The sequence below is a fragment of the Trichosurus vulpecula genome, chromosome 9 (assembly GCF_011100635.1).
Source record: "Trichosurus vulpecula isolate mTriVul1 chromosome 9, mTriVul1.pri, whole genome shotgun sequence".
Lineage (NCBI taxonomy): Eukaryota > Metazoa > Chordata > Mammalia > Diprotodontia > Phalangeridae > Trichosurus > Trichosurus vulpecula.
The window spans coordinates 181,242,100-181,267,355 of NC_050581.1; the positions used below are offsets into that span (position 1 = coordinate 181,242,100).

The following is a 25,256-nucleotide window of genomic DNA, read 5'->3' on the forward strand; positions in this document are numbered from 1 at the left end:
CTTTGCATGGTGCTAGTACACAGTAAGCACTATATAAATGTGATCTGCTATTATTATTGTTATCATTGGATAACTGAATCTTCTGATTAATTTCTGGTTGACTGAGGATTAATAAAAAAAAAACCCTTCTTGGCTTTAAATCTGTTTTTTAAAGAACGAAAAGTTTCTGAAATGTATTAGTTCCTATGATAATTTTAATATAGTTTGTGCACAGGATGTATAAAGTGCTTTATAAATGGGGGTTATTAATATTATTCTTGTCATCTGCCTCTAGCCTCAATGCCTTTTCATTGGCTGACCCCATTCCCAGAAGATAGCCTGTCCTTTACCTCTTTCTAGTTCTTTGAAATGCAGCTCAGATACCATCTTCTCTAAGAAACCTTCTGGATTCCCCTAGTTGTTATGGCCCAGTGTACCTAAAAATGCTTTGTATCTATCTTGTATTAATATGCTGAAACTTTATGTACCTTGATGGAAGGCAATGTTTCCTCTCGTCATTGTATCCTTTGTGCTTAGCACAGTGTTTAGCATGAGTAGATATTTACTAATGATGGCCAGATTTAACAGAATTTTGAGGATAGGTTATCTTACAGGACCATTGTTTAGATAAAGGAAGAGAAGGGGCTAAATGTTCCATAAAGATTGATTTTCTATCTAAATTACTAACACTGGATTTTTTTTTCCTTTTCACTTGTCTCTTTCTCCTAAACTGTGAGGTTCTCCTTTTTTCTCCCCATGCTGCTTCCTGATCCTGTTAACTGTATGATTGGTTGGGTTGCAATTGAGATTTTACCTTAACAGGTAAATTAATGTTAGGAATTAATGTCAGATTACCTGAAAGACTTGCTTTTATTTGCTGATAGAAGGCTGCAGCCCTAGCCTGACTCGAGGTATTGTCATGGGGCATGACTTTTGGTCCAAAAGGGTCTACTTAGCCAGTCTCTGGCAGACCATATCACCTTTAATAAGAAACATACTGCCCTATAATTTCTGAATGAGAAGACTGGATATTATATGTGTGAGACCTAGAAGGCATTGCGAAGTCACTATATTACCCAATTCTATTTCCCACATTTAGTTTTTATTGGCGATCTCTTTCATGGACCTAAGTGAAAACTAGACAAAGGTTCCTGAGCACACCTTTAATTTAACTAAACTTTAGCATCAACTACAAGCTGGAGACAATAAATAGTTTACATGGGTTCTGACAGCCAGTTGCTAATGAATATTTTTGATATTGTAGTCTTGAGTCAGTTTGGCCCCATAATTTCAATTTTAAGATGGTTAGCTTTCTCTTTTGTGTTTTTAAGATGGGCTAGTAAAACCAATGCATCAAAATAAAAAAGTAAACATTCAATGTTGCAAATCAGACCCAAGCAGATACTCCCTGAAACTGCAATTTGTAAAAAGCATACAATGCTCGTGGTGTTAAAAGTTACTGTGGCTAGGGAATATCCAACTAATTTGTTCTCTTATTTTGATAATTATAATCAGCATTCAGCCTAGCCATCAATCTTTCCTAAACCACACAAGGTGGGAGATAATATAACTGCTATAAGTGAGGACTGTAATGTTTATATATCAGACATTTAAATACTGCTTACAGAGATGCCCTAAAAAAAGTCCTATGAAGTATATTCTATGGGTTTAAAATTTTTTACCATATGGCTACAAATGAAATTTCTGTTTTTTTGAGGTATGGCATTCTTTGCCACTAAGAAGCAATTGGTTGGGTTTAGGATGAGGCTAAGAACTGATGCTACTGTCGATATTTCATACTATCTTATCAACAATAAAGTTTAACAAGTAGGACACACTCAGTGTCCCCAAATCAATTCAATCATAGTTTTATGGAATAAATGGCAAACAAACAGAAAAGAAATAAGAAAGTGAACTCAGATAAATTGCTGTCATGAAAACTTTATATAAGTTATAATTCTATCAAAGTGTATATAGGATTTGGGGAAATACCACTGACAACTAGAGCTGTAGGAAAAAAAAAACATGCGTTTGTAGACATAGTTGATGTTTAGCTGGACTAAACTTACTTGTTAAAAATGAAGCCTCATGTTTGGAGAAGAGGGCTTGAGTTCAAGGGTAGTGATAGAGATGAAAATAAAACAAAGTAAAAATAAGCAAAAAATAAAAAAATACTCAGAAGGGGGAAGGAAATAAATAGGGAAATTTTGTTACTAGTCAACAGGCACTTAATATGCACTTACTTCAGTTTCAGTTGTGCCTGGTTCTTGGTGACCCTATCTGGGGTTTCCTTGGTAAAGATACTGGAGTGGTTTCCCCATTTCTTTCTATGATGTATTTACTATGTGCTAGGCACATTTGAAGCACTAGCTGAATGATACAATGAAAGGCAAAAGACAGTGGCCATCCTTAGGTCTGATGAGGGAGACAACATAAAAAATAACTCTGTACAGAGAAGACATATATAGGATAAATGGAGATCATCTCAGAGCAGAAGGCCCCAACGTTAAGGGGAATTGGGAAAGGCTTCTGAAGGAAGGTGGGATTTTAGCTGAGACTTGAAGGAAGCCAGGGGAAAGCTGGAGGAAGAGATAAGAAAGGAGAGAATTCTAATGATAGCGAGACAGCCAGTGAAAATGCCCACCCAGAGATGAAGTGTGTGTGAGAAAATCCAAGAAGCCCAATGTCACTGGACTGTAGAGTATATAGGGGCACTAGAGGTGTAGAGATACACAGAAGTGTAAGGTATAAAATGACTGGAAAGGTAGGAGGGGGCTAACTTATTCGGGGGCAGCTAGGTGATGCAGTGGATAAAGTGCTGGGCCTGGAGTCAGGAAGGCTCATCCTCCTGAGTTCAAATCTGGACTCAGACACTAGCTGTGTGACCCTGGGCAAGTCACTTCACCCTGTTTGCCTCAGTTTCCTCATCTATAAAATGAGCTGGAGATGAAATGGCAAACCACTCCAGTATCTTTGCCAAGAAAATCCCATATTGGGTCACAATGAGTCAGCTATGACTGAAAATGAATGAAAAACAACCCCTAACCCTCCTCCAGTAGAATCTAAGTAAGCTCCTTAAGGACAAGGATTCCCTCATTTTTGTGTTGGTATTCCCAGAATTTAGCACAATGCCTAGCCAGTAGTCAGTGTTTGATGAATGCTTTTCAGCTGATTGGGGGGGGGGGCGGGGTGGAGTGGGAAGGAAAATTTTAAAAAATGTAAAACACCTCATTTTTGTACAAAGTTCAATCAACACAGGCATACCTGAGCAGTCCTGCAGAGTGAAATTGAAACCTGATTTATACTAAGTCACAGCAGAGTTCCTGAGAGCTACTGGGACAGCCTCATTCACAGTCTTGCTCTACTTTGCCCAGAGCTAAACATGTGGCCTGACATTGAGCTCTGAAATTCCCTGTTAGCCAATATCTGGACAGGAAGGGTCTTTTTGCTAAGAGCAGCTTCTCATAAATTTAGTGTAAACCGACCTCTAACTTGGTCTTGGATTCAAGCATTTCCAAAAAAAGACTCTGCAACTGGATCCCTATCCTTATGATTCCAGAACTGGAAAACAACATACACAATGAATACAATCATGTAAATGAAAAAGATGAAGCCAAATGCTGGGACAATCTTGGCCCTGGAGAACAGATGAAGAGATACACCTCTTTCCTTTCACTGGGGAAGTGGAGGGTTGTGGATATGGGCTATTGTATATGCTGCCTGAGGTAGCTGTTGTGTACTTTGTTTTTGCTTAATCGTTATAAAAGAAAGTTCACAGGAGAATGGTAGGGGCATATCTGGAGATGATGGTGATGAATAAGCAAGAACAATTAATAAAACATAAAAATAAAATAAGGCTTTGACAGTAATCCGACATAATAAAAAGCACACTACTTTGCAGGAGGCTGGGATGATTTAGTTTTTTTTTTTAAACTGAACTTTTACAAATGCTATGCAACTTTTAATCATTTATAAAGCAAGAGAGAAAAGGATTGGTATTGCCTTTGCACTGTGGAAGCTAAGTACCCAGCTGGCAGAATCTCCTTCTCCCCTGCACAGTCAGCCTGTGGATAGAAAAATTCCATCACTGTGGGTTGCAGTCATTCCAATCTAAGGTCTGGGAATACCGATAAACGCCTGTTGGCAGCCCATAGACAGACTGGGGAAGAAAGATGTGTTCCTTTCCAAAGACGATCTGCAGAAGCAGCAGCCTCAGCAGCCTTGTCGGGCGGCTTTCTGAGAGGATCCTCCAACTTACCCCACCTTTTCATATGCCAAAGATTCAAATATGCATCACCATCAACACGCCAAAGCTAGTTTTCAGTACAGAGGATAGATTGCCTCAAAGGTGAAATCAGGTTGGGAAGAGGCTGGCTCCATGCTCACTGCTCTTTGGCTGGTACAGCCCAAGCCGGTGTACTCTGTCCAGTCCATGCCAGGAAAGACAGGAACTAAAGTAATGCACCAGACTCTATGGCAACGGCCTGAAAATCTGAATGCCCCTGACGTTGGGGCTACTTGAGAGAGAAAGCCAATTAAAACATGTCCTTTGGATGAATTCAACTGAATAGCACAAAGCTTTTGCAAACTTACCCCTCATTTAAATTTCAAAGACAGCGAGTGACTCACTAGAGCGGGGACTGGCTAGAAAATAAGATTCCCTTGGAAAGACTTGCCCTAAAAGCTTCTATGCCTATGGAGTAGGGTCATTTATGGGTGGCTTCACTGTATCTCCCAGCCTTGAAATGGCTCAGTTATAAATCCCATGTGACTATTAAGGGGCACTTAAGGGGCAAGTGGGTAGGCAGTACATAAAGTGCTGGACTTGGAGTCAGGAAGACCCTAGTTCAAATCCAAGAGTATATACTGTTTCCCTGGCCCCAGCTGCTAATGCCTCACCTTTCCAGATTATGTTTATCAACTCTGTATATGATCTTGTATGTACTGAAGTATTTACACTATCTCTCCCCACTGGCACTTGAGCTCCTTGAGGGCAGGCACTGGTTTTTGGCTTTTCTTTGTATCCCCAGTGTTTACCACAGTGTCTGGCCCATAAAGGCCCTACTGACTGCCTGCTAACTGACTTTCAGCTTCTCAGGGCTCCAGTTAATTCTAGATGTCTGCAAGTTATAAAGAAGACACTAACCTACATTGGTGGAGAAAGTTTCCTCGACCAGGGAAATCCTAGCCCCAGCCCTCTCTGTGCACTTCAGTGTCCTAAGGCACATAGTAGAGGTAGTGGGGGATTGTGAACAGGAGCCAGCTGTAGAGTCAGCATGAACTTGGGCTCTTGACACACACTGGCTATTTAACCTCAGACAACCTTCCAGAGTCCCAGGAAACTCTCCAGACTACACCTAGTTGGCCATGAGCAGTGGGAAAGGACAGTTCCACAATGATGAAACCATGTATCTAGACCAAAACCAGATCTAAAGCAATGTTCTAGGTGTCAGAGAAAAAGGCAAGGAAAGAGCCCCTGTCCTCAGGGAATTTACATTCTATAGGAGATAGAACATGTCTACAGATAAGTAAGTACAAAGTAATTGGGTATGAGGGTATCATGAGATCGAGAAAGGGCTTGCTTTCTTCTTGAAATTTCAACAACAGAACAACAGTATAACTGGCTGAGGGAGTAGGCTGACTACTTTTAGAGGAAAGATATCATTTCAGGGTGTTTTCAATCAGAAATCAGCAAATGAGTTCCCTTATTCTGCACATACCCTGCTTACACATATATTAATGGAGACCTAGCTGGGAAGGGTTAGGAGGAATGTTGTGATATAAGAGAAGGAAGGAAAAAGAACAAATGAGTAGAGATCCAAGAATTAGGAAAAGGAAAAGGAGGGAAGAGGGAGGTGAAGAAGAAGGAAAGTCGGGAGGCAGTGTTCTATCTGGCCCATAACAGGAAAGAAAAATCTGAGCCCTAAGACTAATGAAGGTGGATGTCTCCCTGAACAACTGCCTCCTAACCCCAAAGTCAGGAATAATGAGATGACCCCTGTGCCCCACCCTCAAAATTAACAATCTATATTATTTCAAAACTCTTATTTTTGCCTGAGGCTCATATCACTATCCACAGCTTTGCTAGCCTCTTACCATCTCAAGGATCATTCTAATGTGGATAATTTATATTTATATATAATGTTGATTCAACAAGCATTTATTAAGCACCCACTACATGCTAAGTGACACAAAAAACAAACCAAGCAAGCCTCTGCCTTCAGGGAATTTGCATCCTACTGGGGAGAAGTAATATATACACAAATCTGTCTGTCTGTCTATCTATCTATCTATCTATTGCTATATAGATATACAGTAGATAGATATGGATATATATATTATATAAAATACAAAATATACCCCAAAATATAGGGAACAAAAATTTTTCAAGATGGGGGGTACCTGGGAGACCAAGAAGGGTCTAAAAATAGAAGTAGTCCTTGAGGTAACCCCTGAAGGGAGCTAGGGATTGCAAGGGGCAGAGGGAATGCAAAAAAAAACATTCTAGACAAGGGGCAAAGGCCAAGTCAAAAAGCACAGAGGCTAGAGATGAAATTTTGTGTAAGGAAAACATCACATAGGCCAGTCTGGTGGGGACATCAGTTTGGAAAGCACTTTCCTCATTACACTCTGGAATGAAGGTAATGAAAGCCATTTTGCAGATGAGGAGTCTACTGCTTGGGGTGTTCAGTGACTTACTAGTATTCTTAAAGGTAGTAAGTATTGAAAATAGCATTAGCGCCTAGGTTTTGTTTTCTTTTCATTATGACAAGCTGTGTTGGACAGCAGAAAATCTTCCCCACCTGGACTGTCTATGCTATAATTCTTTCCTTGGATGCACTGCAAGCTCTCTCCAATCAGAGCTTCAGGAGCTGCGTGGGACCCAGGATGCCTTGTCTACAAACTTAGTGTCTGCCCCTACTACCGAATGACTCCACAGTCTCTTTCTGCCTCTTCTTTTCTCCCCACACAGCATGGGCCTACCAAACTTTGCCCTCAGCCAGTATCTCCAATTAAGCAACTATTTATTTTGCCACTTGAGGCATGATGACTAATTACTTTGGTTTCCCTTTAAGGCCGGAAGAGAGATGTGCAGATGCTGCGTGAGGAAATCTGAATTGGGTTTCCTCCTCCTGAATTACTGAGTTAGGGCACTGTTAACAAGCACTTGGAAGCATCCATAAGGTATCTTTGTGCGGCAGCAATCAGAGCCCTGAAGCACCCTCACCCTAATGAAGACAAGCTTAGGGGACAAATAGATCCCAAAACGTGGAAGCAACATGTTTATCCAAGTGTGGACCCCTGGGGCTGGGGGAAGAATAAATGCACCTTATGTGGAGCATTTTTTATCTTAATCTCATACACAGGACCTCTCCAATCATGGGGCACGTGGTTGAAGTGATGTCTTGGTTTCAACAGGGCATGTCATACAGTTATAGATGTCAAGCTAACAGGAGGATCTTGGGGGTCATCTTTTTCAACTCCATTGTTTCATCATCATCAACATCCTCAATAAACATTTATTAAGCAAATACTATGTGCCAAGAATTGTGCTAAGAGATGAAGCTACCAAAAAAAGTAAAAAAAAAAACATGGCTCTTGTCCTCAAGGGGCTTCCATTCTAGTGGGGGTGATAACATGTAAATAGTTATAAATATAAAAGATGGGCAGTGTAAACCTGGGGCAGTCTCAGAGTGAGGGCACTAAGAGAGGGGATGGGGAAGGGGACTGAATACCAGGAAAGACTATTGCAGAAGGTGAGATTTAAGATGGGGAAGCCAGGAACACAAATTGAGGAGGGGGAACATGGGAACATTCCAGGCCTGGGGGATAAACAGTGAATAGGCAGGCACTGGGTTGGGAAATGGAATCTTGTGTGAGGAATGGCAAAATGGCCAGTGTCACTAGATAAGAGAAGACACAGAAGGGAAGAAAGTGTAAGAAGATTGGAAAGGTCAGAGCGGGGTAGGTTGTGGACAGCTCTAAAAGCCAAAGAAAAGATTTTTATAGTTGATCCTGTGGAAAAAAGGGAACCACTGTGGTTTATTGAGTTGGGGGGTTGATATTGCCAGACCTGCACTTCAGAAAGATCACTTTGGAGCTCACAGGTGAGCTGAAGTCAAGTATGATATCAGAGATTTAGAGCTGGCAGTGACTTCAGATGCCAGCTAATCCAACTCCTTCTTTTTACAGCTAAGGCAACGGAGGTTGACCAAAGTCACCCATCCACCCAGCCCAGAGGCTGCTGTTTCTATTGTATTTCTGCCTCCTCTTTGGGGAAGGTGAAGCTATCCTGTTGGAACCCAGCTGAGGCCTTGGAGGGTGAAGGTGGTAAATGAATAATGATAACAATTCACCTTCCCTCAATGCTTGATGGTTTTGCAAAATGCTTTCCAGACGTTAACCCACTGGATCACTTTCTACCTGTAAGATAATGGGAAGAGATTTGGGGCCCTAGGTGGAGTGCCTAGAAAAGAGAGCATTACGGGGCCCCATGAGCAAGGATGTGACCTCACGCACCCCTTTCCTTTCACAAAAACGTTTAAGGATCACCTCTGAGGGAACAGTGTGCAGTCTGAAGCATCTGGCTCTAAAACCCTATAATCAGTTCAGGGAGAAAAAAAATAAAACTGGAGCCTGCCAACCACCTTTAGAGGGTGGCTAAAATTAGAATGCTTTTACCGAAACCTCATTATAATGTTGCTCAAGGGGCTGAGCCAGTTTGAATGTTCTATTCTTGAAAACACTATGGGAAAAAAAAATACAGTCACTTTTCGCACTAATTCGGGCCATGTTGGGTGGGAAGGCACTATGTGAATCAGCAGAAGGTCTTTGTCGTGTAAAAGGTAGCAAACGGTTTTAGAGCTGGGACTTTAGAAAGACCTTTGAGGCCATCTAGTCCAATGTACTCCTCTTACAGATGAGGAAACTGAGGCCCACAGAAGTAAAAGTCCATGTTGGTAGTATCAATCAAACCATAAGCATTCGCTAAACACCTAAACAAAGACTTCCCATCCTCAAGGGGCTTACACTCTGTGATCTGTATTAAAAGCCAGCATCTGAGCCCAGGTTATGAAGAAAGGCATTTTTATCATTCTCGAGGACATGCAGTAAAATGTACTAATAACTTAAAAAAAACAAATAATTTCATGTGGAGGTTCCATAGACCTGTTTGAACGAATCCAATGCTATGGCTCACCAGCAATGAGCAAGCTGTTGATATAAAATAGGTATAATAAAACTGGATGAAAAACATTTTCCCCTCTCAGGTTAACCGTTCTCCCTTCCCATATTGTAATCTTGTTCACAGCAGCAATTGATTTAATTTGGTCTTTGATCACAGTGCAAAGAGAAATGACTTGACGTGGCAGAGTGGTGGAGAGAACTCCAGATGTGGCATTAGTGGACTAGGGTTCAATCCCTGTCACTTTCTGTCTATGGGATCCCATGAAAGCAAGCTTTCCAGGCTTCTCATCTGTAAAATGAGGGGGGAGACTAGATGACTTTTCTTGTCCCTTCCAGATCCAAATCTATGATTCCCCAGAGGAACAAGAAGTTTGAGTAAGTAGAATCTAAATTAATAAAACCTTAGAATACCACTTTCAAGGTACCTGCCCAGGGGTTAGCAATCTACAAGAAGGAATGAAAAATATTGAAAAAAATCATTCCTGATAATAAACACAGGGCTGGAGAATGTAGAGATCACACAAAAGACACAATCTGAGAGCAAGGGTCCATTTTAAATATAGCTTCAAGGAATAGAAAGAGGGGAATGAAAATGCCAATAGTGGTCTTGATAGGATGAATTAGTAAAGAGATAAAGAGAGTTACAGGTAATGGTGCATTTTACTATGCTCATCTTGGAAAATTATAACCTGTCAATATGATACGAGAACAAGAGTAAAGCTGTCCTGGTGGCGCAGATCTCAATGTGTGTTCTGCACAGGTGGAATGTAAGATTCTTGAAGCCAGGGGCTATTTCTTTGGTTTATTTTTTGGCTTCCCTTGCACCCAGGATGGTGCCTGAAATATAGCTGATGCTTAATATAAATTCTGTTTTGGAATTGTACCAGCATTAGCATCGCTAATAATGATAACAACCGATATTTACACAAAGCATGACATTTAACAGAACAGTTTTCTTCCCACTTCTTTGAGGTAGGAACTATTATTATTTCTGTCTTACAGATGAGAAAAATGAGGCCTAGAGGGATGAAGCACCTTTCACAGGGTCTTTTGGCTAACACGAAGCGTAGAACCCAGATTTCCTCACTCCACGTCCATTGCTCTTCTAGCATCCATTGGGTTCTGTCTAAATCAGCATATATGGAATTGCCCAGATGGTCCAACTCAAAATAACTGCAGTTCTGAGCAATCAGAATTTTATTAGGTTTAATCAACATGTTTAGGTAACTTACATATTAATCAATTACCAAGTAATTGTTCAGTCTTCTACGTCATTTTGACAATCTATTTACAATAATACTATTTATTCATATCAGTTTTTCTTTTGGAGTTTGAGGTTCTGGGGTCAAATCCCAACTCTCTGTGACCATAGGCAAATCACTTAATTTCTGTGGGCCTCAGTTTCCTCATTTGAAAAATGAAGGTGTTAAATTTACTAGATGGCTTCTAAGTTTCTTTTCAGCTCTAAATCTTTGATTCTGATAATCAATGCTCAAAGGTCCAGGGCATGAGAGAACAAACTGAATTTATAAATTGGTCTCTGGGAGCAAAAGCTGAGAAATTTGGGTGGTCAAAATCTGACAGGAATTAACTGAATCAGTCTGCATTGTGGCCAGGTAACAATGGAAATATTCAATCATGACCCACGATTCTGCCCTTATGATTACACATTATGATGATACCTGAGCCAGAACAATCCTGCCAAAAGCAAAAAGGAGAACTACCGCAATTATTTTTTGGGCAACAGCTGGTATTTACAGAGAACTTTGGGGTTGCAAGCACAGATTATCTCATTTAAGCTTCACAGCAATCCTGTGAGGTCAGTACTACTGGCAATGGCAGAAGCCTCATTTTACAGACCAGGAAACTGAAACTTCAAAAGCTGAAATGACTAGCTGGTGACATAGCCAGTATGCAACAAGGGTGGGATTTGAACCCAAATCTCTGCTCACTTTGAGACCAATATTTTATCAAATGTCTCTCAAAAAATGGAGACACCAAATTGCCGTTAAAATTATTTTAATAGATGTCTATATCTATATACATATATGTAAATTTTCTTATATATATATTTATATGTAACGTTATGGAAATAAACCATTTTATTTCCCTCTATTTTTGTGTGTATATTTATGTATATAGGTATATTTTACATGTGCAGAGGAGTGTAAATACACATACACATGTGGTTCTTCCCTGTCTAGACTGAAAGCTTCTTGAGGACATTTTTGTCTTTATATCCCAGCACCTGGCACAGTGCCTGGCATACAGTAAATACTTAATAAATGCTTATTGATGGAATGATTGATCATAGAATTTCAGAGCTAGAAGGGACCTTGGAGAAAATCTGGTCTAACTCATGACTGAAAAAGAATCCTTTCTATAAGATACTTGTCAAGTGGGCACCAAATCTTTGCTTGAAGACCTCTTCTTAGGAGAAACCCAATACCACATGTTTATGTAAATTTTCTGTTAATACATCAACACAGTAAAATCAGATAGGAATTGTACTTTAACCTGGTTTGGGCCACATCTGGAAATGTTGTGGCCCATCTGCATGTTTGGCACCTTTGCTTAATGCACATACAATGAACTTAATCCACAAGAGATCTGTGAGGTAGCTAATACATATTATGATACATATTTTTACAGATGAGGCTACTTACTAGCTAGGTAATATTAGGCAAATCACCCTACCTCTTAAGTCTTGATCTTTTTATGGAAAAATGGAATTTTTGCCCTGAATGATCCATGTGAGCTATCTACCTTAATCAAATTCCATGGATAATTGTTTAATCTTAGTTGGCGTAGACCTCTCAGATTTACTGCTAGAATACTTATGGAAAAGGCAGGTAAATTTTATGTATGTATGTAAATTTTATTGTAAACATGCTTGGAGGCCGGACAATATTAATCTATATAGTTTATGAACTTTTAAAACCTGTCTACGCTGCATGCTGAAAGACAGAGACCAGAAGTTGATAAGTGGCATCCCCTTACGACGCTGGTCATATTACAATGATGTTGCTAATTCACAAGATAAAGTTGTTTTTTTTTTTTAATTTCCCTTAGGGCTTCTGGTTCATTCTTTTGAATATCATTTAGTTTTGTTACTGTTGGACTGTCTCTGTTATTTCATCCATGTAGAGAACTTCCAGTGTGGAAGCCCCCTCCAGTCTTACAGATTGGTACTTCTCAGCAACTTAAGAAATGACTTAGGATTGGGAGGATAAGGGATTACATGGGGCTCACGAAGCCAGTAGTTATCACAAGCAGATCCTGAATCTTGATCTCTTGACATAGAGCAGAGCTCTTGGGTATTATATTGCATCACTGCTCTTTTCTTCGGCAGTGGCAAATTTCCATTCCCTGGAGGAAGATTTGATTTTTGGATGGTGTTCTATGCTACACCAACCTAACTTTCCAGAAGACAATATCAAGAGAGTTAAAACATTTTTAGTAATAGAAATATCACTTAAGTAAGTTTCAATCACCAGTAAAAGTCTCCAACACTGGAAAAAAAATCTGGTATTTTGAAGGCCAACACTCATTTGGATAAATTCAAATATGGCTGTTCAATGTGGTCTTAATAATTTATAGTCAGACCAGCATTTGTAAATATATGTCTCCCTGGATAGAATAGAAGCTCTCTGAAGGTGGGGATAGTTTCAGTCTTTGGATTCCTGGCCTCATCTTAGGATCCAGCACATAGGAAAGAGGAACAGACATGTCAGTCACTGTCTTTGAATCCCTGCCTCATCTTAGGGTCACACGAATAGGAAAGAGGAAGGGAACCAAGTATTTATTAAGTAAGTACCTACAACGTTCCAGGCACTGTGTCTTTCGATCCCTAGTCTCAGTACAAGGCCTGGTGTATAAAGAAGGGAAAAGGGAACAAGCGTTTATTAAGCACCTACTATGTGTCAGAGGGAAGCTAGGTTGCACAGTGGACAGAGTGCCGGCCCTGGAGTCAGGAGGATCTGATTTCAAATCTGGCCTCAGACACTTATTAGCTGTGTGACCCTAGACAAGTCATTTAACCCTGTCTCCCTCCCTCCCTCATCTGTAAAACGATCTGGAGAAGGACATGGCAAACCACTCCAGTATCTTTGCCAAGAAAACCCCAAATGGGGTCACGAAGAGTTGGACATGACTGAATTGACTCAACAATAACAACAAATATGTGTCAGACACTGTGCTAAGGAAGCACTTTACAAATACTATCTCATTTGATTCATACAACATCCCTGGGAGGTGCTTGCTATTATTATCCCCACTTTACAGTTGAGGAAACTGAGGCAGAGAGACATGCTTACCCAGAGTTACACAGTTAGAGTCTGAGGTCGGATTTGAACTCAGGTCTTTCTAACTCCATTCCTAGCTTAATAAATGCTTGTTCCCTTTCCCCTTCTTTACGTACCAGGACTTGTGTTGAGGTTAGGGAGCCACCCAGCTGCCTCATATTAGGTGCTTAGTAAATGCTTGTTGATCGACTGGTATCTATTAAATTATACAAACTCCCAGATGTTGGCTGAGGAAGAGCCTGATTTTAACCTCTAAGTGAAACATGTGGACTGCTATTATCATTGCCACACGTGAAGAAAGGAGAATTTGTGTACAACCTCAGGGTGTGCGTCTACTAATGGATAAAATAAAGTCGAGAATTATGGGAAAGCAGCAAATGGATCATCTTGTCCTCATCCCATTCAGGAATAACGCCTTGTTGTGTCCAAAGAAGAGATGAGAGAAAACAAGCTTTGCCACTGAGTCCAACATTAAAAACAATAGGAAAAATCCCTAGAAAGAACACAACACTGGCTTTTGTAGAATGTGGTCTGTGTAGAACATGTTTACCATCTTAGATCAGGTTAGCCATATGACCTTGGCTCAGTCTCTAAACCTCTCTCCAGGCTTCAGTTTCTTCACCTTTCAGGTAAGAATATCCTCTTCCAAATCCAAAATTCTTATCAGAAATGATGGCAAAAGAAAGTTTTAAATTCTACCATTCTGCGAAGCTCAGATTCCCCGTACTTAGCAGGTGTCCTTGAAGTGGAATGATTTCATTAGAGAGAATTTTCCTATGGCCACATTCACAGCACTGAAAGTCCCTTAATCACATCATACTTCACCAATAATGATATGATTCTTCCTAAAGTCCACTAAGAAGGAAACCTGAATGAAAGGCCATTTGCAAACAGGAGACTCACAGGAAACACATAGGAGCCCATAATTTCAAGACTGCACACCCACAAATCTACTGCAAATGTTGCATTAAAACAGTGAGAATGGTTCTGGCCTTCAGTTAATGGAAAATCCTATCAAATCAGTTAGCTGTTAAAAAAGGTAAGGAGGAACATATGTACTTTAATTTTCATGTGTGTATTAAAAGAAGTGTTCTTAATCAATCCAGAACACGGTGCCTTGTATTTGGAGGTAATGCAGTGAAAGAATTGAACTTTTAACTAGATAAAACCAAGGATGTGGAAAATGTGAGCTGTCTGGTGGCCAAATATGGGCTGCTGGGGAGGGAGGAGGGTGGTAAATTGATGGGAGCTTGGGGCTATCCTCCTGTCTAAGAAGTGATATTTTTTTTTTACATGCACATACACAACACAAACACATACACACACACACACACACACACACACACACACATCCCTTTGCCCACCCTCAAAAGAGGCAATTGTTAATTCCAAGGAAATGTTTCATCCCCAAAGTTCATTTGTGAAACTCCTGAGGCATTTCCTCATTGAAACCATGTTACACAGGGTGGTTGGGATGGATCCCAGGCTAGCCCACAAAAACCTGTTTAAGCCATAATTACACTACAGAACAACCACCGTATAGGACACTGCTTCTGTGGGAAGTGCTTTCAGAATTCCAGGAACTCATCTCCTTCTGTTACCTCCCTGGCTATCATTTTCCACCTATGTAACCTCGGGGTGCATCATTACTCCCCTCACCTGTGAAATGAAAGGGTTGGAGTCATGGGACCCCAGGTCTAAATGCTGGCTGGCACAATGGACAAAGCCCTGGAGTTGACATCAGGAAGACTTCAGTTCAAATCCAGCCTCAGGCACTTACTAGCCACGTGAAGCTGGACAAGTCACTCGACCCCCCTCAACCTCAGCTTCCCCATCCATAAAATGGACGTAATAACGGCATCTACATCCCAAGGTTGGTGTGAGGATCAAATGAGCTAACAAAGGTAAGATACTGTGTGAGTCTCAAAGTGCTAAGTAAGGACTTCGTTGTGCTTCAATCACTTCAGTTGTGTTTGACAATTCGTGACCCATTCTGGGGTTTTTCTTGGCAAAGACACTGGAGTGGTCTGCCATTTCCTTCTCCAGTTCATTTTTGCTGTTCAATCATTTCACTTGTGTCCAACTCTTCATGACCCCATTTGGGGTTTTCTTGGCAGAGACACTGGAGTGGTTTGCCATTTCCTTCTCTACCTCTTTTTGCAGATGAGAAAACTGAAGCAAATAGAATTAAGTGACTTGCCCAGGGTCACACAGGTAGAAAATGCTTGAGGCTGGCTAGCTGCCCTATATAAATGTGAGCTGTTACATTCATGACTGGGAAAATCATTAAATATTCCCAAGCCTCTAGAAGAGGTCCCTTCTGATTCTTTACTTATGATCTTGAGAGCCAAAGTCCAAGCCTGGCCCTGTGCTCTTTCTCCATACTTCACAGATGATTCATTCATTCATGAGCAGCTTCCCTCTTTGCCTCCAATTCCACTGCTGAAAGAAAGGACACCTGTAGGGTTCCTCCAGCATTTCAGGAGGTGAGGACCTCTCAGGAACTGGGCCTGTCTGCCAGGGTAAACACACAGAAGGCTTAGTCTAGACTGGCTCCTCTCCTCTCCCTTCTTTCCTTCTGAGATCAGCCCCAGGACTTGGTGTGTCTTTTTTCCCCCTTCTACAGCTACCATTTTTTGCTTCCAACTCAGTTCTCTATCCTTCCTGGCTTATTAAAAACCAGAAAGTAGCAGTCTCACAGGTCCTTGACCCTGCCTTTCTATCTCTAAAGAAATCATATAGCAATTTTTTGGCTCTGAAGGGTTTTTTATTGCTAGCCAAAACAAGGAAGGCCTCCTCATGTTTTCCTTAAATGAAAATTCAGTTCTCTTTCTCATTTAGGCCTTGGCAAAGACATACGTGTATGGGTGCTAATAGCAAGCTTTGGAATTCTCCAAGTAGGAATGATGTGATAATGGTGGTTCCTCATGTTAACATGACATTTTGTAGTTTAAAATCATCTTTAGAAAGGTACATTTCTGAGTGACATATAAGATCAATACATCTTCTGGGCATTTTTGTTTTAATAGAAGTTGAAGGGGGGGCCCTTGGAATAAAGAGCAAGATGAATTGGAGAGGAGAGAGAGGAAAAGACCCTCTTTATTTTATTAATTTTTAGCAATTCCCCTAGGCTTGGCCATTCAGTTAAACCAAAACCATACAGACAATACTCTCTAACGATTATGCATCCTGTAACTGTGACATGAAATGAAAGAAAGGATTGGTAGACTGAGAGAATGTCCATATGGCGGCTTGACTTTCAACTCGGCAATGGCAGCAGATGCAGAGAGGATGCCAATGACTTAAATATGGACAACAGTGCTGAACTAGTTAGCACATTCCTATTCTGGCTACAAATAAAAATGTACGGGAGTGAAGAGTCTCAAAAATCTATGTTACAGCTGCACAGCAAACATGTAAATTATGAGGCAGCCAATACAGTTGTCTAAGTTAGGGTGTCAGAAAGAAATACTAAAAAAGACAACCCATAAATAAATCAAGCATACTGTGTATTTATTCTTTCAATGTTTGAAAAATATGCCTACGGCCCAGATCTCTGGGTGCACACCTTATAAAAATTGCATATCTCTGTCTGATGCAATGATTCTGAAGTAGCTACATTTGGAACACAAGTAATACCCAGAAGGAGCAGCGGCAAGGTAGAAGGAACCCTTGGAAAGCACCATGGTTTAAAATGCAGCTACTTTTAAAGAATCATATATTTGTACCCCTCAAAGTTCAGAAGCAGACAGGATGTAAAAATACAATTTCAGACATTCAAATGCTAATTGTATCCTGGCTTTGAAAGATATGAACAGGAACTTCCCAAGAAATCATAAATTAAACATTAATTTTATGTTTCATGGAAATGCAAGATACCCAAAGCTATAAAATGAAAATGCCAAACGGTTGACAGGATAAAGGAATGTGAGATGAAACAACCATCAACTGCCAACTTACAGCTACTAAGTTGTTAGATAGTTAGGAAAAAAGCTCAGTCTGGGCCTGGGCTTCTTAATACAAAATAAATGACTAATTCAAACCTTTGCAAGATCAAGTTCAAATGGTTATTAAGCAAAACTACTAAGCTAGTGAAAAGTGACTAATTCAGACCAAGTGTGAGGGACGTCATTCTGAATTACAAGGGTACCCAGGCAATTAGAGGGTTAAGTCAAAACTTGTAAATTAAATTTGACTATGAATCTTTTGAAAAAATAAATGTTATTCTTCAATTTTATCTTTTATATAAAACCCTGATTTTCCAAGGTTAGTTGACTTTAAGTAAGGTGCACACGTAAGGTAAGGTATAAATTACAGAATACTGTGGAAAAAAATGAAGTTTGATTACATTTTTTTGGTCCAGACTTTTGGTATCATTGCTGTGGGGAGTCTGTAGTAGATATGTGTCTTAGTGAATTGTTTGAGCCACTAATAGCTTAAGTGACTTGCTTAAGGCCACACAGCCAGGATGCGTCAAAGATTAGACTTGAACTCAGGTCTTTCAGGCTCTGAAGCCAGCTCTCTAGCTAGGAGTGACACCAGAGTTGTTGCTCGAATTTATTATTTTCAAGTACGCACAACCAACAAGGATACACACGCACACATACACATAAACACACACACCCCAACATATGTATACACACAGAGATGTAGACACACACACAGACACAAACATACATATATAATCTCCTATAAAAACACATAAATATATATATATGTGTGTGTGTGTGTGTGTGTGTGTGTGTGTGTGTGTGTGTGTGGTCTAGCAAAAGTTCTTAACAGAACTTCCTTTAAAAAATAGATAAGAATGATTTAGAATTAGCATAACAAGATTTTTTAAAATTATCTCTAAAAGGCTTATTTTTCTGGAGAGGTTAAAATCTTACCCAAATCTCAATTTCAATTACAATTTAAAAAAAATCTTTTCCCAGCTAGGGGGAAAAGGGAGTTTTAAGCCAGCACCCTTTTTCTTTTACACCAAAATTCCGAATATGTGCAGTCTGAATTAGAGAGGCTTTACTATATCAAAAATTCTTTGTTAAAACATGAAAGGAAGTTCAGACTCCCAGATTTAACCATTAGAGTCAACAGGCTCAGATTTCACAGATCACTGAGTGAGGGATTGCAAGATTCTATCATAATGAAATAACAATAATGCTTTTTCTTTACTCACCACATACTAGCCAATAAATGAAAAAGCTTTTTATTAAACACTTAACTATGCTTCTGGTACCTTGCAAAGCACTGGGGATTCAAATTCAAAAGGCAAGATATTCTTTCTCCTCAAAGAATTTACATTTTACTAGGGGAAGATAACATAGATAGGGAATGGTAGCCAGGTTGGGGTATCTTGGTTTGAGTAGTCACAGGTCTGGTAAGTGGAGTATTAGGGGAATTGATATCGTTTCGAGAAATGGCAGTTAATGTTGATTTAATTGCTAATCCAAGGGCAAGATGGGGGTGGGGGTGGAATGTGCAAGGCAGGAAAATGGCCAGAGTGTATCCTGGTGGGTCTGGAGGTCCTTAGATAAGGTGAGCCCTCTTCAGTCATTTGCATAGAACCCTAGGTTAGAACAGGTGTGTTCACTCTTGTCAAACAGAGGGATACCTGACTCACCTGTGAAATAGCTCAAAATGCCTAAGATAGCATAAAGGAAACCACCCCATCTAAGCTCCATTAAAACTAGAACAGCAGTAGCCTAGCATCTATTAAGTAGCTACTATGTGTCAGGCACTATATCAAGTGCTGGGGATACAAAGGAAGACAAAAACAGTCCCTGCTCTCAAGGAGCTTACAGTCTAATAGAGGAAACAACATACAAACAACTTTGTACAAACATAGCATCGATAGGATAACTGGAGAAAATCAAAAGAGGAATTGCCCTAGAATTAAGAGGGATCAGGAAAAGTTCCTATAGAAGGTGGGATTTCAGCTGGGAATTGAAGGAAGCCAGAGAACCTAAGAGGGAGGGATGAATTGGAAATGTTCCAGACATGAGGAACAGCCAATAAAAAAAATTCTGAAGTAGGAGATGGAGTATCTGTGCAAGGAACAGAGTTCTATTTCTCTCTATTCACTATTTGGTGTCGATAGTTCAGGAAACAAACATTTAGGGATAAATATTGGCCTTAGGTTTTTTGTATAGGAAGAGATTCTGCCTTAGAAGCTTAGGTCGGGGGTCACAGGCTTAGAACTGGAAGGAATTTCAGAGGGTATCTCGATGAATGAGCTGATGTGGAGACTGACAACTAGGAAGGGCAAATGGCTTCCCAAGGTCACAGAAGTAGTAAGGGGCAGACTTTGGATTTGAACCCAAGTCCTTTAACTCCAAATCCAGGATTCTTTCCAACTGCTTCATTTTTGAAATTAAAAAATAGGGATTTGGCCACGGTCATCAGGCTTGGAATCCTCAGAGGTAGCATTCCAATCCAGTTCATTTGACTCCAAAGCTCAATATTCTACACTGCCTCCCCTGTTGATTTCTCAACAGAAATATTTTACTGTACCATAGGGGATAGTGGACAGGGATTAGACATATGATTTTATTAGTATTGAGAACTTCCAGGAAAAGAAACTCCCTTTACCAACATATATTGGTCCCTTCTAGTCTTAGAAAGCTGCCTAGAAAATTGATTGGTTAAGTGGCTTGCCCAGGTTCAGGGAGCTAGTCTGTGTCAGAGGTGATGGGAACTCAGGTCCTCTTTGTTTCCAAGCCAGCATTCTATCCACCACTCCATAGTGCCCCAATAGAGGGGGTTAGGTGGCTCAGTGGATATAGTATAGGACCTGGAATCAAGAAGTTGTCGTTCAGTCCTTTTTTCAGTCATGTCTGACTTCCATGACCCCATTTGGGGTTGTCTTGACAAAGATACTTCAGTGATTTTCCATCTCCCTCTCCAGCTCATTTGACAGGCAGAACAGGGTTAAGTGACTTGCCCAGGGTCACGCAGCTAGGATGTGCCTGAAGCCAGATTTGAACTCTGGAAGATGAGTCTTCCTGACTCCAGATTTGCCACTCTATCCAACGCATCACCCAGCTACCCTGGAATCAGGAAGACCTGAGTTTAAATCTGGCCTCAGACACTTAGAGCTGTGTAACCCTAGGCAAGTCTGTCTGCCCCAGTCTCATCCGTGAAATCAGGATAATAAAAGCACCTACTTCCTAGGGCTGTTGTGGGGATAAAATGAGATGACATCTGTAACGTGCTTTGCAAACCTTAAAGAGCTACGTGAATGCTATTGTTATTATTGGCTTGTTGATTGACTACACTATGGTAAGAAATAATTTCTCAACAAATGCCACCTGGCTTGCTTAACAGTACCTCCTGCCTTCTTTTGAGACTGATGGGACAGAAGAAGAAAGATCATATTGAAGGTGTTGGGGTAAATTGTCTTCCTCTCAGGCCTCCAGCTCTACTTCCTAGCCAAACCTAGCCTATCCATACCCCCATAACTTCATGCTTTTCAAACAGCCTATTTCATTTGCTCAAGATGCCGCAGGGGATCATAGGATCAAAGTCATCAGGGCACAGATTTAAAGCTAGAAAGGACCCCCGAGGCTACGGAGTCTAATCTCTTCATTTTAGAGATGTGGCAGTAGGGTCTACAAGGGATAAAGGATTTGTCCCACATCACACATGAAGTCAGTATCAGAGATAGGATTTGAACTCAGTATACTTCCTACTGCACCACTCTAAGAAGGAAAAGAGGAAATGTGGTGGGAGAGGGAAGAAGACCTATAGAGAACATTCCCAGCCAGTCTTGACATCGTGACAGAAGTAGAATGAGCCATTCGAAAAGAAAACAAAATGGTCTGTTTCTTCCTTAAATTCAAGATGAACAAATTCTTGTTTTTCTACAAGAGCTTACAGATATTGGCTTTCAATGCCTAAGTTAACAGGAGATGAGAAAGATCACCTGTGATATGTTCCGAACCAGGTATTTTTTAGAGCTTTCTTTGGCCCACCAAAAGTAAGTTCCTATTACATATACCTTGCAAAGTTCTATCTGGCTATATGTCTTAACTCACGCTTTAGCCCATTTTGATACTCACTGGTCTTTGAAAGCCATCTTGATACGTTTCTCTCCACCCATCTTCCACTCCAAAACCACAACCCTTCTTCTCATCTACATGTCGAAACCACCCTGCCTGACAATCCTTTGATTGGACTTGGCTACATGGCATGATCAGCAACCCATTCTGTGGAGTACAGCAGAGCTCTTTGGGTGCTGAACCAACACATTGGTGAAATGAACATTCATCTCAGGAAAATACATTTTTTAAAAGGGAGTACATAAATTCACTGACGTGGAAATCTGGTCTCAATAAAAACTTAAGTTGCCATGGAAATGGAAGGGAGGGGGGAAAGAGGGTCTCGACAAAAGCTCCTGATGCTATTTATTAATCTACTCACAAGCAAGGTCTAATTTTAAAGTCACCCCCAAGAAAACCACTTCTTACATCAGCTTCTTAATATGCTAAGAGAACCTGCTTCACAAGCTTTAGCCAAGAAGTAAGATGTGCTCTCCAATCTGTGTACCAGTCAGGTGGCCATAAAGTCAGAATAATTCATGCCAAAATTTTCATTATGTTTCTAAACATACTTATTTATATTTTAAATCACACATCCAACAATATGAACTATCTTTCATTTGGACAGGTGTGAACAAGAAAACAGATGCATCCATTAAATACGGAACAATTCAATGAATGAAAAAAAAAAAGTAGTTTGAGAACTCTCTGGATAAAAGTATTTCAGTTACCAGTTCACTTACCTGAAAAAATACAGCCATGGCTCCTATTATTCGATTTTCAGAAATTGCTGTCTGAAAGCTGTCAAAGTCATCAGGGTTGTAAAAATAAATCTGCATCTGTTAGAAAAGAAGAAAAAAAGAAAAATTAAAGAGTTCGCCCCTTTGGACAGGTTGACTCAGGTCAATTGTGTTAAGTCTGATACCCAGGATCCAAGTCAACCGACAACTTCAACCAACTTTTAATAAATGTGAGACACTGTGCTCTCTAGGTATGGGAATATGGGTACAACAATATAATGGACTCAGATCTTTGCAGAGTTACTATCTAACATGTGAAGTGTACGTAACTAACTATGCTACAATACAGAACATGGTCAATCCAAAGGGGGAAAAAAGGCACAGTGATACGAGAAATCTGAAGAGGGAAAAATCCTTTCATCGTGATGGGGATAAGGGAGTGGTGAGAGAAAGGTACAAAGAAAGTCACCATCTTTCTTAGGCCTTGAGGGAAAGGTAGTACTTTTAATGATGGAGATGGATATGCCCGATCTGAACTAAGTCTTCTTAATACAAGTCCTGTGTGCCACCCTGCTTCTCCAAAGAGGGATGCACTGGAAATGCAAAAGGCATGAAAACAAGAAATTTCTGAAAGGCGCAAGGAAGGGGAAGGGGGCAAGAAGTATGAGAAAGGGACAGCTGGGAGTCCTGTTTAGCTTCAGCGATGAGAATATGAAAGGGAGTGATAGGGAGAGAGGCTAGAATGCCCCTGGAAGGTGGGCAAAGTCAGAGTTCTAGAATTAGCCCTGGAAAAGACATGAAAGATTATCTCTTCTAACTCCACTTGACAAATGAGAAAACCAAAAGTGAATTGACTTGCCTAAGGTCACATGGGTAGTAGAAGGGAGAGAGACTGGAACCAGGATGTGGAAGACCTTGAGTACTAGGATCAGGATTCCCACTTTCTTTGGCTAGCGCTGGAGAGGGAGGCCTCCAGCTGAAAGGTATCATTCAATTAGAGTGGTGCCTATCACGTGATCTAGCTTCCTAACCTCTCAGGGCCCATTTCCTCTTCTCTAAAATGGGGGTCGGGAGGAAGTTAGGTGGCTCAGCGGATAGACTGCTGGGTCTCTGACTCAGCCACTCACTAGCTGTGCGACCCTGGGCAAGTGACTTAATCTCTGTTTGCCTTAATCCACTGAGAAGGAAATGGAAAACCACATCTTTGTCAAGAAAACCTCACAGATGAGATCATGAAGAGTCGGTCGTGACTGAATGATTGAACAACAACAAAAAGAAGGGAGAAGGGTAAATTAGCCCCAAGGTCCCTTTTAGCTTCAAAGTCCTGCAATTTTGCAATGGTAATGGGTACTGACTAATCTTTCTAAAATTTGGAGACAAAGAGGGTACCTGAGAAAGCAGTTGTGCAGGAGGCAGGAGAGGATGCAATGAGAGGGGAGAGGAAAAATAGATTCTCTTGGCAAGTAGGGGGGCCCTCACTTCTTCTGAGACTGGGAGGGGAGGAAAAGATGGAAAGATATTGGAGGCTTAGAGGAGAGCGTCTGGAAAAGTCTATGTCAATCCTGTCCGAAGTCGGGTCAGCTATGAAGAGTGAGTGGGTGGAGTGGCGCTGAAGAGAGAAGGACTGGAACAGCATTTGGGTTAGAGCGTAAATATGCAGTGGACTCAGGGCAGTATCAGCCTTGCCTCTGGCAGCTTTGGAAATGGATCAGACCATGGCTGTACTTACCCGAGGGTGAAGGGTGGTGGGGCACTCACAGCGGAGGCATGGTGGAGGGTCAAGGAATAGGGACATTCAAGGACAAAAGAGGGCACATTGTAGACATGGCTGATCATAGAGATGAGCTCGATTAGAGAAGAGAGTAAGGCCAGATAGAAAGAAGAGGTGAGAAAATATACCCTACTTCTTTTCTTAGCAGAGGTGAGGCATGGTAGGTGCAGAATACTGCAGATACTGTCAAATTTGGTTGGCATGCTGGTCAGTTTTGCAGAATTGCTTTTTTCCCTCCTCATTTTTATTCATTGTTACAAGAGATGGTTTGTTGGGTAAGGCAAAGGCAAATGATACACTCAGAAAGGAAGGTAGTGTATAAATAAAAGTTATCAATGAAAATTGAAAATTTAAAAAGAGAAGTCTAGAATAGGGATGACAGACTTAGAGAATAAAGCAGAAGCAAAGGAAGAAAGGGCATGAGGGGCAAAAAGAGGCATGATGGCAAAGAAGGAGGAGAGGTGGAAGCCCAGGAGATTACAGGCAGAGAGGGCAATGGCAAAAGGCAGAGTCTGAGAAGTGGAACAAATTGAGTGATTGTCATGTAGCTAACCTGGCATTGGCTGATAAGGGTAGAGACTGAGTCTCAGCAATTGAGGAACTTGAGGAAATAAGGGCAGTGTGTTAGATGGATTATCTGGGTGGATAATGAATCTTTGAGGAGAATTTGAAAAGACTATAGATTACTTACACGTTTTTTAATAATTTATTTATCTTTAGTTTTCAACATTCATTTTTATAAGATTATGAGTTCTATATTTCTCCCCCTCCCCAAGATGGCATGCAATCTGATATAGGCTATACATGTACCATCATATCAGACATACTTCCATATTGCTTATGTTTGATATGTATTTGTGTGTGTGTGTGTGTGTGTGTGTGTGTGTGTGTGTGTGTGCAGGATTGACACTTGAGGAAGGGCTTATAACATTTACTGATACTTGGATAATTATACACTTATAGGAGACATTCACAATGACATACATTTAGATAGCTAAATCAGAGTCCTAACAAGGGCAAGACAAATGGGACTTAATATAAGGTTAACAAAATTTAGAAGCATTGGTATCATGCTAGGGTATGAACTATAACCCTGATGGTCATATATTCTAGTGATCGCAACGCATGTTGAGGCTACATGTTGTCCCCCACTGTAGCTGAGCTGCTGAACCCCTCCCATCTTGTCTCCTACCTCATCAAAGATATCTAACCATTCAGCAGGAAAGAAACCCTTCAGTATTGT

General features: G+C 40.7%; 1 protein-coding gene across 2 annotated transcripts in view; it reads right to left on the minus strand.

Moving 5' to 3' along the window:
• Nucleotides 1-25,256, minus strand: part of PTPRG (protein tyrosine phosphatase receptor type G) — an 813,122-nt gene that overhangs the window by 250,388 nt on the left and 537,478 nt on the right. For both annotated transcript variants that reach the window (XM_036737740.1, XM_036737741.1), the window contains exon 5: nt 22,246-22,341. In XM_036737740.1, coding sequence (XP_036593635.1) covers nt 22,246-22,341 — 96 coding nt within the window. The remainder of the gene's footprint in view (nt 1-22,245; nt 22,342-25,256) is intronic.